This window comes from Gymnogyps californianus, chromosome 1 (assembly GCF_018139145.2).
Source record: "Gymnogyps californianus isolate 813 chromosome 1, ASM1813914v2, whole genome shotgun sequence".
Classification (NCBI taxonomy): Eukaryota; Metazoa; Chordata; class Aves; order Accipitriformes; family Cathartidae; genus Gymnogyps; species Gymnogyps californianus.
The window spans coordinates 59,306,972-59,326,539 of record NC_059471.1 but is presented as its reverse complement, the minus strand read 5'-3'; the positions used below and the strand labels follow the sequence as shown (position 1 = coordinate 59,326,539).

The 19,568-nt window shown below is 42.3% G+C and overlaps 1 protein-coding gene across 1 annotated transcript in view; it reads right to left on the bottom strand.

Moving 5' to 3' along the window:
* The window catches only part of CLYBL (citramalyl-CoA lyase), a 181,708-nt gene that overhangs the window by 73,960 nt on the left and 88,180 nt on the right, over window positions 1-19,568 (bottom strand). Inside the window, exon 2 of the mRNA XM_050903881.1 lies at window positions 15,230-15,419. Within this exon, the coding sequence (XP_050759838.1) occupies window positions 15,230-15,419 (190 nt within the window). The remainder of the gene's footprint in view (window positions 1-15,229; window positions 15,420-19,568) is intronic.

Sequence of the window (19,568 nt, the reverse complement as noted above, 5' to 3'; positions counted from 1 at the left end):
TGACAGGCAAATTTGACAACATAAAGCCAGATTCTGAGGTCAGGTGCCCTGACTGGCAATGCCCAGGCGCTGCTGCTGCTGTTTTCCACATGCTGGCCCTGAACAAGCTTCTACAAAGTAACTACTCTAGAAAAACACATACTCGGATGCAAGAGCAGCGGGTGGCAGAGCCAAGCATCCCTCATCCCTCCCTCCCCGTTCAGTGAGCTCTTTCACAGTCAAGCAGCAGCCGGTCATAGCAGGCGCAGGGTCATCTGGAGGGTGAAAGGTGCTCTGCTCAGTAACCACGTTGCTCCCTCGCATCTCCATCTCTCTATTCCAGAGACTGGAGGCAGATGATGAGTGTCCAGCCAGGTAATGTGGATGGAACTCCCTGGTCATATAACGCTCTCCTCTCACATAATCTTTCTTTAATTCTCATTTGAGAACTGCTTCACCTGCTGTGTCACTGTATGAAAAATGAAGAGATAAACCTATTTACACAAGCTGAGGAGCTAGCCAAACATTTTAAAAACAACCCAAGTCTTATGGGCCAAATCTATATATTTTCCAACCCAGACAGCAAAACTGGAAACAAACTCTAAAATGCTATAGGATTGCTCATTACTTAAGGGGAAAGGAAAGATAGGTCCTTTATCTAAGGACCATGCGCTTCTGGGAGACATCAAATTCATGTCCTTCCTGATGTGAGAAATCACAGGCACATTCTACTCCCATTTCTCCAAAGGTGCCCAGCACCTCAGAGGGCTGTGGCAATGGCTAAAAGATACCTGTGTGCTTTAAAGCACCAGGCTTATAGACTGTTGCATACTTCTACATACAGAAAAATAATTTTAAAAAAAGCATTTGGGGGACAGATTTTTGAAAAAGAGCCACAACAGAGGGCAAGCACCTATTTCCAGTTCCCACTAGCGTTCATTATTGTTGTTGCAATGTGCACACAACAGGGGATAAATCTTGGTCCTGTTGATGCCAAATGGTGTGAATTTTCCCACTGACATAATGGTGCCAAGGTTCTTCCTCATGGCACTAACTTCAGAGGAGGACAGTTTGGCAACTTAGAAATTTCACACTATTTCCACAGCTTAGGTGCTGTTATATACTTTGCAAGGTAAAGTCTATGCTACACAACCATGATTCAAGAAAGCCCTTAAGGCAGTCACAGCCACACACCTCATAACGGATTTAACCACAGCAATGACTGCTATACACACATGCTCTGGCAGAAAAGATGCTTGGCAAAAATGTAAGCCAGTAAGTAATAATGGTTAAAGTAGCAACCCACAAGGAGGAAAAATGCAGCATTTCAAAAGCACCAAACCAAGAATCAACCTGCAAAGCCATGTATTAGGTTTGCAAAGCCACAGTTAAATCTCTGATAACAAAACCCCAGTCTGACAGTGACTCAGATCTCGTTCTGCTTTACTTGAACCAAGAAACTGGGAAGTTGGAAGGCAAAGTTAGAACAAATTGTTTCAGTTTAGCTCTCATCAAATTCTCTATTTGATAAGAAGGAAGAAATTTGTGAGACGAGATGGCAGCCAACAGATACTGTTACAGTAAAATCTGTACTGGATCAACAACACTGAATATGATGTTGCAAAATATGGAAGAAATCGTTCAGCATGTTTTTGTGACTGGTAAGTTTATCAAGTGGATTCCTCTTAACCCTCCTACAAAATACTACTTTCATTATTTCAATGCTGCAGCTGTGAATAAGGGCTCAGATTTTAAACACAGAGCTTTTAAAATAATTTACAGGAGACGCATACTTCAGAATTTTAAGTAATAAAAGGTTTGCTCTGCAACTCTGATGGGACAAAGATTTTTTAATTGAAATATGACATGGCATATACCCTTATAGCTATTTAGTCTATCAATGCCTAGAATAAGACATTGCAAGACAAGCAAGTTCAGTGACCCACTCATCTCCTGCACTGCTGCCTACAGCAGTTGTCCCATAACTGTCCTTCAAGGTATGTAAGGAGAACTTCATCAGGGTCTTTGCGGAACTGCTTTATGGGTCTGTTCAGTAAAGGGACGAGTCTTTCTTCCGCAGTGCTGCCAGTCTTTGGCTCCTATAGCATCTAGCTGGAATGCAAAGACCTCAGCCCTCAGGACAGGAGAAGGCCTTCGTGGCTATCCCATACTCGTGTTGGATAACTGTGAATTAGTCACAAGGCACATATAAATCAATGCATGGGCTAACGTATGAATTACCAATTGTAGAGCCTTTTCCTACCCAGTGTATTTCTTTCATATTTGAGGCAGAACATGGCCACTCCCAGATTTCATTTCTCATGCATATTTCACTCCATTTTTCCTTCCTGCAGTATTTGTGCCATTTATCTTGTCCTATATTCACTTTCCTTTTTTTCCCACTTTTGGGAAAAGCATCTAATATCCCTGTAGCATTAGTTTTCCTTTGTTAATGTCAAAAAATGTTAATCCGTGAAGACTTGCTTCCTAGATAATGTTAATTCAGCTGCCAGTTTTATAATAGGATTATGCTTTCCAGGATTTAAAAATCCCACTTGTTAGCTACAAAACAGACTTCTACTAACAGCTATAAAATCTAATTTAATCCCTATTGGCATTAACTAAATAGCTGAGGTATAATTTCTGTCTAGCTACACTTAACACCCTGCTATTGCCATAAATATATAAAATTCCGTTTGAAGTTACAAAAGAAACTGTTTAGTAGGATAAACAGGGTCTCAAGAGTCCAATCACATGCTATCTCCAAGGCATAACAAATGTTGTTTACATATTGTAAGGATTTTGTGGACAGTTTATTTAAATAGATTCACCCATGTTTACATGTATTAATTTGCCCTTTTTCTCAAGAAAATGCATACTAAATTATGATCTATAATTATTCTATTTAAAAATAATTGGTTAACGAGTGGAAGATTGGGTCTGTGTGGAATCAAAGTTTAAAATGGAACCATTTTAAACCAAATAACCTGGCTAAGCTGGAAGAAAATACCAATTTGTTCAACATATCCCCTTTTAACACACAATTGCATTGTAAAACCTTAGAAGATGAAGTTATCTCAGGCTTGGCATAGGAGCAGCTATTTTGAGGCAATCTAGTAAGAGACTGTAACAAGTAAGGAGGAAAGAATGAGCAAGCCATGGTTTATAATCATCCTAAAATGAACAGCCAGGATCTTTACAACCATTTGCTCCCAAATGAGGAACACCACAAGGATTTATGGTCTTCTGGAGCTCAGTGATCAGAAATGAAAAAAAAAAAATTTACAATTCTTTTCTCCCAATCTTGAAATAACTGGCAAGTACATTGTTCTGGAGAGGGTAGCCCTAACGCACTGCAGTGAAAGAAGGATAGCAAAAAGAGCTATTAAAGTGATCCACAGTAGACAGCACTATGTTATGCAGCCATTCAAGAGTTGAAACAGCAATCTCAGAGCAACCAAGCTGCTTTAAAGATAGAAATTGTAGTCAAAACTCAGAAAACACTAAGATTTTATTTATCCTTTCAGAAAAGTTGCAAAGTGCTGATCAGACTCCACAGTCAGCTTATCCCTTTCCTTATTGATAAACAAGAAGACAGATCATAATCTCTCTTGTGATATTCACAGCCAAAAGGAAAGATGGGCAACCTCAGCAGAGCAGTTTACATTAACATCCAAATCTGTAGTGTGCTGGATTTGCAGATGTATGCATTTGTCTTTGGAGACAGATATACAATATACTTTGGTCAATGCATTTAGATGTGCTAACAACTGCACATGCTCCATACATACATAAAAAACACTGCCAAAACAGCAGCTTTCAAATGCGGGTAGATGTTTTGACTTACCTGAAATGAAGCAAAAAAAATCGGCATTTTTTTGCTTCTTTGCAAAAGAATTCCTTGGTTGGAAGTCCAAACTCTGGGCATGGCAATGTGCAACCTGGGGACACATTAAGAGCTTTTGTGCCCCTGGAGCCTGCTGCATACTACATAGCCAGCAGAGCTATGCAGGTTTAGATGTGAGTAAACAAATGCATGTACTTCCTAACGCTCTGTCCCTGTTTATTATGGCTTTTATGAGAGGGACTAGAAAAATCACGAGAGTTGCGTATTGTGTTCTATTCTGGTATGTGAGTGCGCAATGAATTCATGGCTCTGGATGCTCTCCAGTTTCGGTAAGCCAGAGATGTGTTTTTGTAGCTATTTTGGGTACCAGCCTGTTCCATGCAAGTGTATTCTTTTGGTGTATAAAGCACTGTTTAACATACAGTCTTTTCACAATTCAGAGAAGAAAGTCGTTCACAGAATATGTAAAAAACAGGGCTTTAGGCAATCACAATCCATGTGCTTTGTCTTCTGTTGAACAGAGATAAATTATGCCACTCTAAGTTGAAGGGACATCATGGCATGGGCTTAGTTCGTGGTGGAAATAAAAGGCTGTTTTTAGATGGTTCTATGCTTATTTTGGGAATGGTGTGTACTGCAACTAGCACAGCACACATGCCTTCAGTTCAATATGTAGTGGTGTATAGGAGGAAGAAGCTCAAACTCCTGAAGGGCTTAATCCTGAGTTACTCATTTAGACACAAATGTCCTTAATCCATCGTGAAATGTTATCTGAATAAGGACTGCAGAATCTGCAGCATCATTAAGTATTGCTAACTGGACATACAGTGGAAGGAAATGAGGCTTCCACATAGGTAGTGGTGGTTTAGCTCCCACCACTGAGTGCTAGGATCCTTTTTTCTGGTCTCCAGAAGAATAATAGATGAAACCAAAGGCACAGAGGTTAAATATCATGCTTTCAGCTGACACCTGCCAAGATTCCCAAGCCTAGCCATGACCACACACATCCTCACCCTCATCTGCAACTTCCATGTGTACGGCTATGCTGTTCCTCCGTCTGACATAAAAAAATTCTTTTCTCTTACCCAGCATCCCGCCACACTTCCTTGTTTTGCTACCTAATAATACTACTAAACCCCAGGCAAACAGGTCATTTTTAAACAGTTTGGTAAAATAAACCACAGATTTTGCCCATAATCTTCTGAGTATCTCTAAGGTTCCCCCCAATCCTCACCATCCTGGGACAGGTCCAGCTTTGATGGCACCAAGGCACTGGGAAAAGTACCATGCATTTCCACCTTTCCTTACCTACCTATCTTACATAAATCAGACCAAAGGTCCACTAGACCACTACCTTGACTGTGCCTGTAGAGATACCTGGTAGAAAAGTTTATCAAAGAGGGCAAGTGCTGTATTCTCTGTGTGTCCTACTGCTTTCTGATCCATGTCCCTGTTAATGGGGTCTGTGGGTTTCCTCATGCTTGGCCTGCCTCTCTGTTTTCAAAATGTGGCCCTTGCAATGTGGAAGAATAAGCAGGGTGGACTACCGGTTATAAGCACAATGGAGTCTTAGGTTCAAGACTAGGTTTCAAGATTAATTGCAATAGAAACGTGGACATACAAACATATTCCTCTGCCTGCTCATGGCCAGCAAAAAAGCAAAGGAGACCTGGAGCAAATAGTGTTGAGTGCTGAGAACCCCTGTGACTGTGACTGTGATCTGGGCAGTACCTTTATGTTTTCCTCACTCCCAGTACCACTGCAGCCCTGACAACACAACCCAACACATGGCTCTGCATACAAAAAAAAGTCTGCCCAAATTTGATCCAACAGATTGTTTCTAAGCTACACGTGTATACTGAACTTTTTGTATTGACTTGATTTTCTGTAGCACACTTGAAACTCAACGGCTCCCTTCAAACTAAGAGTTAGATGCTCAATGGCTGTGCAGCCAGGTCCTTCCTGCTATGAAAACAGATGAAATATTGAAAACTGGTCCAGAAATGTGTAGCTATACATGATTTCTAGTCCTGCAATTAGCCTTCAGTACCCAGGTGTGCTGATGTGCCTGCGGACAGTGGACTACACATGAAGAGTTGAAGTACTGTGAATTCCAAGTCCATACAAACATTAACCATATGTTTTAAAACATTTTCCCAGGTCTATTAATGTATTCCTGCCTGAAATCCCTGTTAATACTGCGCCAAGACATTTTCCCTAAGTTTCTAGACACCATTCTGTCAGCAGTAATAGTTATATCAGAACATGACCAAGTCAAACTTAATTGGATACATCTGAATCAGTGGAAAAGAAATAACTGGCAATTCAAAGGCTCTGCTCGAAGAGACACAGGCATTACTGAGCTCATTAAGAAGAAAATTGCTGAATATTGTGATTGTCCTTATGAATCCTCAAATCTTTATGTAAGGAAGATGATTGGCTTGTAGAGTAAAACAATAGGAACAAAAACTTTTATTGTCACAGTTACCACTCAGGAGTGGCAGTTCTTCCAGGACCATGGTGGGATTAATAAGGAAATGAAAACACTTTACAACTTTCATAAAAATGTATATTCATCAGAACTCTTCAAGGATCAAAAAGGCCTTGCAGAGTTTCACTGTACAGTTCAGCTTCCCTACAATAAACCAGAGAGACTTTTGGACTCCCCAATTCCTACAGAAGAAATTTCCCATGCTACTGAGAATTTTAATAATGGCAAGCCACCGGGGAAAGCAGCATTCCCATTTTAATTTTGTGCATCTTTTGAAGAGAAGTCACCCTACTATGCGCCTGTGTATGTTTAATCATTCTCTACACACTTTATCAGCAAGCCTTCTCCCTGTAGGAAGAATACAATTAGGTACAGTACTAATTTATTATAAATAAAGCAAAGACCTGGTAAAATAACCTAGTTATCAATGTTTCATGCAACTGTGCCTATGAAGTACTAGCTAACATTCTCACTATGAGCCTAGAGAAATATCTGCAGCATTGACAAATCCTAACCAACTTGGCTTTATTAAAAAAAAAGATTATCATCACATAATACAGGAAAACTGTTGATTTTAATTGAAGTAGCTAGAGATTTACGGAAACCAACTGCCGCTTTTTTCCACTGATACTGTAAAAGCCTTCAATAAGATCAATAAAGAAATGCATTTCAATAAGGAAAGCCTAGGATTTTTTTGGTATACCACGCTGACCCATTTTATGTATTTATCTCCACCCCCAAATTTAGTTGAAGTGTTATTTTATATGCAAGAGCCTCTTCTCATCAGTGATAAGGAATAAAAAGGTCAGAAGGCCTCAGATTAGGGGAAAAATGGTAGGCAAGGATGCTCTCTCACTGGCGTGCTGTTTGTTCTGACCCCAGGATCAGATCACTAGAGAGATGGAGGAGGCATTCTCATGGGGAGAAATCTCCATTAAATCAGCATGTATGCGGATGATCTGCTCTTAACTGTAATGAACCCAGAGTCATCTCTTACGTATGCGTTATTCATAATGGAACAGTTTGAAAAGTGGTCAGGCTTTAATCCTATTTTTAAAAACAGACGATTCAAAAGAATTAATTGAATTTTTTTTTCTTCCGTGGCACAGCACAGCGATGATCTTTTAAGTGGCTACAAGATATTAAGTAGGAACAAATTTATGCTATGACCCTAAGAGGCCATGCTGCGGATAAGCAAAACGGGTCCTTCCCTATCCATCCTCTTAGGCCAACCGAACTTCCCCTCGCTGCTGAGGGGAGCAGGGAGAACAGAAGAGGCTCAGGGGCTGCCGTTTCCCCTCTTGAGGAAGGGATGTGAGGAAAGGACAGAGCTGAGGCTTCCTCTTCCCCAGCTTCTCTTGCTCAAGTGCTGGAGGAGAGAGCAACTTCTTTCCAGAAGAGACAAAGTGATACAGTCACGAGTCACAGCAAAAAGGGCTTAGCAACTTAAACCGTAATCAGTCCTACATAGTTTCACAATGCAGCCCTGAATATCAATAACTTTTATTGGATGAATGAGATCTATTTAGTTCCAGAGGAACAACAATAAAACTTCCTATTTTCAAGTGTTTCATGTCAGAGGACAGCACAGATGTTTCTCAGCCATATGTATACTCCAAGGGATTGCTTTTACACCTCTGATGATACAAAAAATGTGACGAGGGGGAACATGGGGTTTTGTTTTGCTTCTTAATTATAACACTGGCATTCCCCATGGAAAGAAAAGGCCGAATCCTAGCCCCTTCAAAATTTGCCTGAGATAATTTTCAAAGGTCATCTTTGGCAGAAGGGACTGTGCCCTGCCTGGCCTGATGGCACACTAAAGAGAGCTAGAGAGTAAGGTGCCGTATATCCCAATTTTTCAAAACCATCCTACTGACCTCAGTGAAGATAAAGCCACTAATAGCACCGGTTTGGAGGCATCAAAATGCTCTGAAACTCTTGTCAAGGACTCAGAAAGAGGCATAAACACTACAGTAGCAGCTCCAACTGGTCTTTTGCTAGGCTGACCTGGCAGCTAACACCTCCTGGATGCTCTGAAGAATAGCAGGACTGAAGACAGGATCCTGCTGGAAAAAATGCTGTTCTAGAAAACTCTCTTGTAAGGGTGGTAACTTACAAGACCCATGGGAACTAACAACGAAATCTCAGCCCACTCTGCCCTTGGAAAATGAAAGCATCGGCATGGAAATCTTCCTTTCTCCAACAGAAGGAGGAAACTTTTCCACCTGATAATAGGTTCACCTGGCATGGAAGCACGGTGAGTAATGCCGCTGTACAGAGAAAGCTACACCAGGGAGTGCTGGTTTGGCTGAGAGCTCTCGAGATATATTCAGACAACTCAGCTCCTACACAGAGACCTCTCAATGGCATAACATGCAATTCAGCTTACTGGCTTATATGACTTGGTCAAGCACGTTGATGCAGCCATCTTTTTTATCTTTTTCTTTTTTACAATTAAAATGATAGAATATTCAGGCCTTCTCCTGCGAAGAGCTAAAATAAATACAGGCTATTTTTGTACCATTTCACAAAAAATCTCTACAGTGTGACGCATTTGCAACATATCAACACTGCAATCTGTATTACTTCTAATTCTATAGTTTTAGAATTTCTATTTGAACTGTTCACTTAATAATATCACCAAGTAAGCCATTCTGAGTAATTTCTTTAAAACGTATAGCAACACTGGAGAAATTTTACATCTATGTCAGTGGGGAAGAGCTCCTATCTTCATCTGTGAATTGTAGCTCAGGGAAAGTGATTTCCCTTTAGCAGTATTCAATTCTCCCCCCAACCAAAAACTAAATTTCTGTCATAGAAATTCCCAATGTCTTACAGAGTCAGACACCTGGAGAAGCAGCTGACAGCCCACACCGTGTGACATTATGCATTTGAACCTCTAAAAACAGTGTGTGGAGCCCCAATTAGGATTTGAGGTCAGCATGACTAGTAGGCTATGTTCAGCAAGACTAAAGCTAACTTTGTAAAAGAAGACTGAAATTTTCAGCAACACTGGGATATCTTCCTGTCATCTTCCCTATTCTGAATTTTTGAAGACTTCCTACAGCTCTGTCCAGTCCCAAACGGGTTGCAAAAGCCCCACGTGTCCTACTCACGCCAGGATCAGCTCTCACCCTACTTGCAGGCTTAGTATTCAGCATACTATAACTTTGCTTTTTAGCCATTTCTTCCCACTGGTTCCCCTCAGAAAATACGCTAAGAAATTTCTCCTTGTGAACTTCTTGCTGCAAGGTTTTTTTTCTGATTTAGTCAAAATATCAACTAGAAAAAAAGATTGAAAAGAAGAAGTCAACAGATAATACCTGAAATCATGGTCAGTGCTGTAGCTCTTGAAGGTAAGAAATGCAGGCACCAAAATGGTATGCAGATTAGGGTATGGGTATGGGTATGTGCTCCCCTCTTCTGGTGCTCTCTGTGAGCCATTACAAAACATAATTGTGGGGGGAGGGCACAGGGGAGGGTATCTTCCAAAATTCCTTTGAGAGAAAATATTGTATAGAAAATAGTTAAAGATTTTTAATTTATGACTGCAGCTTCAAAAGCAGCTACTGCAACCAGATGCAGTTTTGCAAATGTTATCAGTTTCAGTTATAGGAAGCTCATTTTCCTCGTTTCCCTCTTGTCCTGGTTTCAGCTGGGATAGAGTTAATTTTCTTCCTAGTAGCTGGTATAGTGTTATGTTCTGGATTTAGTATGAGAGTAATGTTGATAACACACTGATGGTTTTAGTTGTTGCTAAGTAGTGTTTATACTAAGTCAAGGATTGTTCAGCTTCTCATGCCCAGTCAGCAAGAAGGCTGGAGGGGCACAAGAAGTTGGGAGGGGACACAGCCAGGACAGCTGACCCAAACTGGCCAAAGAACTATTCCATACCATATGACGTCATGCCCAGTATATAAACTGGGGGAAGTTGGCCGGGAGGGGCAGATCGCTGCTCAGGAACTAACCGGGCATCAGTCGGCGAGTGGTGAGCAATTGCATTGTGCATCACTTGTTTTGTATATTCTAATTCTTTTAGTATTACTATTGCCATATTATTATTATTATCATTATTTTTCTTCCTTTCTGTCCTATTAAACTGTCTTTATCTCATCCCACGAGGTTCCCCCCACCCACCCACCCCCCCCCCGATTCTCTCCCCTATCCCACTGGGTGGGGGGAGTGAGCAAGCTGCTGTGTGGTGCTTAGTTGCCAGCTGGGGTTAAACCACGACACCTCTAAATGAGCAACCAAATGGAGCTGCTGACATTCCAGATTCTTGATGTCTCCAAATCTAACTTAATCCTAATAAAAACCACACAGCATCTTGTTAAAATAGACTTGTTAAGATGTGGTTCAAACTTGCTGCTCGGACTTGATGCAAGTGAAGCCCTTCTGTGGACAGAGAAGTTTGGCCCAAGGCACTGTGAACCTTCAACCAGGTCCTGATTTTCCCAAACCCCAACATTTCTGCAGCAGCTTCAAGAAAATCCATAATTAGCATTTTTAATGATATAAAACATGGCAATAATTAGTCAAATTCATCAGTACTATTTGTTTTAAGAATAATGACTAAAGGACAGACTCAGTGTTGCTGTGTTTCCCAGTGGTTTTTTTTCCTCAGTTTGAGATGACCCATTTGCAACAGGCCACTGAATACTGTACTTCAATGCATGTTCTTGACATATCTTTCACACAAAGTCTCCGAACACCTCATAAACATTAATAAATTAAGCTGCAAGAGCAGTAATAATTTCAGCTTCACATTCACAGAACCTAAGTCTCAAAGTCTTCCTGAGTATCGGTGGCAGATTTAAAAATGAAATTCAATCTTCCAATCACTTTAAATTACGCTTTGCTACTAGATCATGCAATCACACAGTCTAATTCAGGTTGGAAGGGACCTCAGGAGACCACCTTGTCCATCCGCCTCCTCAAAGCAGGGCTAACTACTGCTCTACACCAGGTTGCTCAAGGCTTCATCCAGCCAAGGCTTGAATACCCCCACAGATGGAGGATGCACCACCGCTCTGGACAACCTCTTCCAGTGTCTGACCACCTGCACGGGGAAGACCTTCTTCCCTTGTCTCCAGTCAGCATCTCCCCTCATGCAACCTGTGGCCATTGCTCTTGCCCTGTTGCTGAGCTCCTCGCAGAAGACTCTGGCTCTGCCATCCATCCAGCTCCCCTCAGGCAGCAAAGCCTCCATCAAGGCCCAACTCAGCCGTCTCGTCTCCAGGATGAACAAACCCAGCTCCTCAGCCTCTCCTCCTCTGCCATGACCCCCTTGGTGGCCCTTCCTGGGCTCCCTCCCGTTGGTTACTCTCTCTCTTGTCCTGGGGCCCACAGCTGGGCACGGGCACCCCACAAGCAGACCCTCAAAAGCCAAGGGCAGCAGAGGGACCCCTTTCTGGGACCTGCTGGCTGCACCCGTGCCAGCACAGCCCTGGAGGTGGTCGGCCACCTTTGCTGCAAGGGCACACCGCTGATCCCGTTCAGCTTGTTGTAAAACAGCACCCAGGGCCTTTTTGGCAGAAGTGCCCCCAGGGAGTCACAGCCCCAGCCTGTACTGGTGCGTGGGGTTATCCCAGCCCGGTACTGGGAGTTTGTGTTTACTTTTGTTGGACTTTATTACATTTCTGTCAAGTTGTTCCTCCAACTGTAAAGCCCCATCAGAAGAGCTGCTGTGCCCTCCAGCATATCAACTGTACCCCAGTTTGGTTTCATCATGAACCTGGTGAGAGTGCACTCCATCCCATCAACCAGGTTGCTCCTGAAGAAGTTAAATGGTATTGGCCCCAGCAGCAAAATAGCACACAGCATGGACCACCCGATTCCTGCGAAATGGCCATCTACCCTATAGTCTATCCAACCAGTCAATTTTTTCTCGGGCTGATGACCAGGATATTACAGGAGACCATGTCAAAAGCCTTGCTAAATCCAAGGTAGACAACATCTATTCAGCTCTCATAGTCAAAGACAGTAATTTATTCAGAGACGGCAATCAGATTTGGCAGGCACAATTTGCTCCTGATCGGTCCATTCTGGCTAGGTCCTTGGCTAGGTCCTAAAATACCTTCCATGAGAATCAGCACCATCACTTTCCAGGAGACTAACTTAAGGTTGATGGGCCCATAGTTCTTCACTCTTACCCTTTCTGATGATGGCTGTAACATTTGCCTTTCTTAACAGGCATCAGGAACCTCCTCCAGCCACCACAACCTTTCAGTGATGACAGACAGCAGCTTCAGGATGACACTAGCCAGCTCCCTCAGCAGCCTCCAGCGTGTCCTGTCTGGCCCCATGGACCAGCTTATTTAAACAGACCCTAACTCCATCCTCCCCTATTGTGGCTGCTACCTCCCTCCCCCAAGTTTTGCTTCTAGGAGACAACCTAGGATGCCTGAGAGCAGACTCTGACAGTAAAGCCTGAGGCTTCATGGAGCAGTGGGTCCACACTTTCTCTGGTTTTCCTTCTCATTTTTGCTGCTTATGCACTCGTAGTAGCCATTCTTGTTGTCCTGCTCATCCCTCACCAGTTTTGATTCCAGCCAAGCTTTGACCTTCCTCATTGTGCCCCTATGTGCCTGGACCACACTCTGTGTTGCTTTTTGGTAGCCTGTCCCCACTTCTACCTCCTGTCTGCTTCCTTTTTGCATTTAAACAGTCAGGGGCTCATCTGTCGTCTCAAGTTCCTATTACAGATTTTCCCCCTAATTTCTTTGAAATCTTATACCCAGTGGCATAACTCCCCTGCACTTCAACAGAGCTAGAATTTTACCACCCTTTAGAAATTACTACTATCAACTTTGTCACCTTGATCATCAAATTTTGTTTTGCTGTCATACTCTGTTACAAATAGATGCTTCTGCTATAAATTGTTTGATATAATTAAGCTGCACCTAAAAATACTACAGTTTAATACACAATTGCGTCTTGTGTCATCTTACAGCAGCAGCCTCCCAAATATGACCTAAACAATACTAATTCACTGTGACAGCAGATATAATCTTAGTCTTCCACACAGAATTTTAGCCACTGGAAAATGTTTTCCAACTGTCTTCAGCAGTACATATGAACATTCAGCAATGCTATTTTCACTTTTCAGAAATAAAATAGATATACGCAACCTCTGTAACCTTTTTTCTTTCCAACGTACCTGTAAAGAGCTGCAGGTTAAAGAGAGCACTATCCAAGAGAGTCCTTCTGGAAAGCATTAACTCCCAAGAAACAGAAAGAAATAAAATTTCATCCACATTTTTGAGATGTGTCCTGTTTTTGGCTGGGATAGAGTTAATTTTCTTCTTAGTAGCTGGTACAGTGCTGTGTTTTGGATTTAGTGTGAGAATAGTGTTGATAACATGATGATGGTTTAGTTGTTGCTAAGTAGCGCTTATCCCAAGTTATGGATTTTTCAGTTTCCCATGCTCTGCCAGCAAGCAGGTGTACAAGAAGCTGGGAGGGAGTGTAGCCAGGACAGCTGACCCAAACTAGCCAAAGGGATATTCCATACTGTAGAACGTCATGCTCAGTATATAAACAGGGGAGTTGGCCGGGAGGGGCGGATCGCTGCTTGGGCATCGGTCAGCGGGTGGTGAGCAACTGCATTGTGCATCACTGTTTTTTTCCCTTGAGTTGTATTTTCTTTTTTTTCCCCTTTTTTTGGTTATATTCCTTTTCATTACTATTATTATTATTATTATTATTATTATTATATTTCATTATTATTATTATCGTTAGTATTGTATTTTACTTTAGTTATTAAACCGTTCTTAACCCGTGAGTTTTACCTTTTTTCCCCGATTCTCCTCCCCATCCTACTGGGCGGGGCGGGGGGGCAGTGAGGGAGCGGCTGTGTGGTGCTTGGCTGCTGGCTGGGGTTAAACCATGACAGATGACACGGGAAAATTTTCAAGCCTATTTTCATAACTTCCTGGACAACACATTCATACTCAAACCCTAAACACTGTTTTCGGTAGGTTGAAGCACTGTGACATGGATAGGAAAACTGACAAACACGAAAATGATGTGATGGCAAACTTACATTTCACTAGGAAACATTTACACCGGTTTCTCATACACATTGTTTAAAATGGTGGACTTGGCACTGTTAGGTTTACGGTTGGACTTAATGATCTTAAAGGTCTTTTCCAGCCTAAATGATTCTATGATTCTAAGATGTGAAACACTTTAAAATGGTTATTTTCATATATTTAAAAAATCTGCTTGCAAGCAAAACTGAATGCATGCTAGATCACTCTCCTTTCACAATTCAGTGTCAGTGAAAACTTGGCACTGGTACTTGACACATCTACATCTATCTCCCACTCTGCTCTCCATCCCTGCTTTCTTGCAGCTCCTTCAATCTAAATCGCCCTCCAAACCCTGGTACACTCAGGTTCTAACTTCTTCCTTCAGAAACACCCCTAACAGCATTTCTTCCAAAAAGCTCAGTAAGTAAATCTTTCTAAACACCCCAAGGCTCAAACCCAAACCCACGCCGTTTCGCTCACAATCTGAAAATGCTTTCATTTCAACAACAAAACCCCACCTGGTGATTCTGAACTAACCCTTCCTTTCCTGCTTTGCTTCTCACAGTCCATTTCCTCCTCTCCTATAAGAAATATGCAGCAATAATAACAGTATCTCCCACTCTTCTGTGACGAGAGCTTATGCCCAGCTCTGTATTCCTTCAGAACTCCCTCTCTACTTACTCACATGGGATCTCTTTCAGTTCTGGGTAAGCAGATTTTCCCAACGCCTTCACAAAGCCTATCACTGTTACATTACTTTGTGTATCTTAAGATTTATCTTTGTCTCTCTGGTTGTCACTTCCCCGAGGCAAAGGCAATGTTTTTCCACACATTCTCTTTAGTGCTGATTGTATCACACAGATAATTTTTAATTACCTTTCTGTTCAGAGCCACACCATCTTCACAGTCCAGCACCGCACAATCTACATTTAGTGACGGGATTTTTCGTATCTTCTTTTCATCATCCGCTGGTACATACAGCACAGCTCGCCTGGGAACGTACTTGTGAGATGATGCAAAGCGATAACTAAGCTTAGGAACACCAGCTGGCAGGGAGGAATCCACCCTGTAAAGGATATTGTTGAAATTAGACTCTTGGCTACAATGCTGTAAAGAATACTTGACTGTATTTTAAAAGGGAAACATTCCTACCTAGATAGTAGCTGGGTTTGGGTTATTTATGTTTTTTTTTTCCTTAGGAAGAGCCAAGGTAGGGAGATACCAGTATTACAGTTAATTACCATATAAAACTCCAAAACCATTATGTTCAACAGAAGTTGCAAACTTAAACACTCAGAACTGAAGAACTGCCAGTGCTGAGGTTATCTGTGCAGCCTTAACTACGCTGCCCGTTCTGTGCACTGTGGCAAGTATTAAATACCAAAGGGTGGTGGTTGTTTTTTCCCCTGTCATTAGACTCCTCCATAGGATGGAGGCTGTGCTGGGAACGGATCAAGACTGCTTTAGGGAGGAGGCCGCTATCTGCCACGTGTGCTCCAGGAGCTGGACAGCATGCTGTGAATGAAGCAGGGCTGTTGGTTAAAACAAACATGGGTTTGCGACGTTGATTTTGCAACCTTAGCATTATATCAACAAACGTATTTGCATGCAAATTTTAAATAAGCAAAATGGATGGAGGGGGAAATGAGGAAAACAGGAACGAAAACCCCATGTAACGTGGAACCTCACTAATCCCAACATGTCCTCTCAGAAGCCTTCAGACCTTCAGATCCACAGCACAGACTTCCATCGACACAGCTCATAAACCCACCAGCATCATCAGCAGGTTGTTGGCTGCGGTGCCTTTTAAAATTTATAAATGCTTTGTGCATCACACTTTACTGCAGGTGTGAGCCTGTGGTGCCACATGGCTTGAGTGGGTGGCATCCATATGGCCCATAGGCATCAGGTTTGTGGCAGTCTCCACCCCGTGCCAGTACTGCCGGTGAGGGACCAGCTAACCCACCCCGCGCGCGAGCCGGGTTGGTGCACTTGGAGGCAGTGGGGCTGCCGGGGGAGGCTACCCTCGCGTGCAGTAGGGAGCTTGCTTTGCTCCATAATTAGAAGCACAGAGAAATAAATTGCAGAGGGTGCCACTGTGTTTCATGGCCTTCCAAAAAAAACCCCTTGCCTGCTCCTGTTCCTCCCCATTTCACGCTGTACCCCCCAGGCCTATTCTGCTACATCAAAAATGAGGACAAAATAATACAATTTGCCTTCATACTCAGAGCACAAGTCACTTATGCCACAAAATAATCCTACCATATAACACCATTATGCATTATCATGTATATTATTCAGCACTTTGAATAATGCAAAGCTTTTCTAGCACCATGCTGAACATGTCATTATCGCATCATGTCAGGGACCCATGCATTTTCCTGTGGCCCTCTTAATAATGCTTCCCAAGTTGCTACACTTGGATGACACATGGCTACACGCGCACGTGGGTTTTCTTCAAACTGAACATGGCTAACCCTCTCAAACACTTAGAAATGAGTTCAGTCAATCTAAATCAGAGCCAACATGGTGTGCCGCTGACAGACCACTACGATACTTGCCTTTCTAAGCTAACCCTGTTGAAGAACCCTCTCTTCCCCTGGAGTGTGCACCCTAAAAGCGGAATGTAAGTCTTGGGTTAAAAATATGAAGAAAGCTTTTATCACATTTTATCTCAGTAAACTAAATTGAAAAGGACAATTATTCCACCATCTCCTCTGCTGTGTCTCTGCATGTCCTGGGTGGACCCACTTTATGAGCCCACAAAAACCTGCTGCCAGACTCTTCTTTGTAATATGCCTGGTAATGCTTAATTCAGCCTAAGAAATGGGGCAGCTTTGCTGTTAAACAGAGATGACACGTTATTTTATTACAAGTGCCAGTGCTACCCTTGTTAATAAATCTTCTTCATCTCTAACTGCAACAGCTTCAAGACTTAGGTGGTGGAGGTCCTCACAACACCTGGAAGGAGATATGCAACTGAGATCCACTGAGTCTCTCCTAAGTACCCTCTTTGCCCCTCTCCCACAAACCACTTCATGTCCCCTGCCTCCTGTTGAAGTGGGGATGGTAACACAACTCGTGGCAACTCAAGTGGCTGCTGGTTAAATCCACTTAATCCCATTTTCTTGCAGTAGTACACTTTGGGAGAGCAAGGAGGAGGTGGAAGAGTGGTTTATCTCAAATGGAAAGAGGAGGGTCTTTTTTCAGTGTGACACAGAGGTCAGTAAAGAAGCCTGCAGTCCTTCACTAAACATATATGAGGGGACAAAAGTGATTAGTTTCTATTCTCTTTCTCTGATGGCTTCAACCCTGTAGTTCCCAAAGGCACAAAGGAGTCAAAGAGCTCAGCCCATTAATAGTTAACTCCAGCCTAGAGCCAAGCAGCCCCTGAAGCACCCTTAATGACTGCTTCTCACCAACCCTCCAACCCGCCAGAAACCTGATAGACGTGGCTAACACCATAATCTCAGAGCATGCTGAGATGAGATGTATCTCCTGTCACACATGTTTCCCAGGATTTCTTCTGGGCTGTCATTGAACCAAGGGCTGTTTGACCAGCCGGTTTCCCTCTCACTGCTGCAAGCCCCACGAAGGCAGCTCTGCTCTGCATACCACGCACAACGGCGTGTAGTATCGTGTAGGTAAAACCGTCGTTGCCTACAGATCAGGTTTAGTCAGGTGTCACCATTGAGGTCTATGAACTTTCGTTTAGATGGGGGAGCAGTATGGCTTCCCCAGCAGACCGCCTGACTCCAGAGAAGTGGTAGATTTAATCCATTAAAATACCATCACCTAATAGGCTTAATGTCAGAAATATTATCGCCTGGTGACTACTGGTATCTCCTCCTCAGCTAATCAACTTTGTAGCCATGCAGGCCTAAAACACAGGTTTCTCAGGACACAGATTATTATAAAAATATACTTTCAATGTGTCAAATTATTAGTCTTATGGAACATTTTAGCAAGTTGAAGAAGCAATAATTTTTTCAAGAGGTATGGCCAGGAAAAAAGATGCACAGGAGAAACTGGTGTCAGTGAACCAACACAGCATCCTTCTCCTTTCAAAACAAAGAGCTCTAGAAATGTACATGTAAAATAAGAGTTTTCAACAAGTATGCTTAGGTGTGACTGCAGTAAATGTTTTCATATGCTATTATTTTGACATATATGCTTAAAAAAATCATCTTCTGTTCTCACTGTGCATTTTCCTTGCATAGTCATATTTTGTGTTCTACAATAAAATGAAATGTAGAGGAAGAAGTGGATTTATTAAGAAATCCATTTGACTATAGATGTTTTTAGAACAGTGGCAAGGCCCAGGGTGCTATGCATATGCGCAGTTAGCTACTCTGGTAGGAAACACTATCCTGATTATCTCGACTGCTGTTATTTTCATAGAATAAAAACATCCCCAGCAGTTACTTTTTTAGGACAAAAAACCCCACACAGCACTGCAATCTCAATTATATTGTTAACCCCATGCCATAAAGAGGAAGAAAATCTTACATATGTTTCCTGACTGCAAGTATTTTAATGATTCAAACTAAGCTTGACTATGCTTTAAACTAAACACATGGACATAAGCCAAGTGAATTTGCTAAGACAATGTTTCTTCCTTTAAGCACTGTAAGTTAAAACAAGGACTAGGCTATTGGGTAATGCTCATTAAATTGTTTTACAGCAGCATATTTTCATTCAGAACATCTAGCAGCACGCTGAATGCTCTTGGGTCTTGGAAATGAAACTAAATTTCTTCAGCAAACATAACACTCTACTAAAGTCTTCATCAAATATGTAAAAGTAGCTGGCAAGTTAAAGTTACTTGTGATCCTCTGAGAACCGTTTCACCCAAGAGCAAACAGTTCATCCTCAGGAAGGAGAAAACAAAACCTTTTTGATTACTAAGAGACATTGCACTTTGCAATGGCAGCCATACAGTGTGACTGCAACCAGTGAAATTACCCCAAATTATACACATTTCCCTGCTGTAAACTGCATTTTCACATTCCAGCGTTGCTCATACTCGCACATATACTGAACTGCACACACCTGCGCAGTCTCATCGGAGCCAACAATGTATAGCTCACAAAGTAAAGTACTCCCACAAGCGATTTTCAGGATCAGCACTTTAACCCGTGCCTCTGTTCCCTGTTTATTTGCTAGATCAAATCATCCTTGGAAGAGACGCCACACCGTGATCTGCCTAATGCAT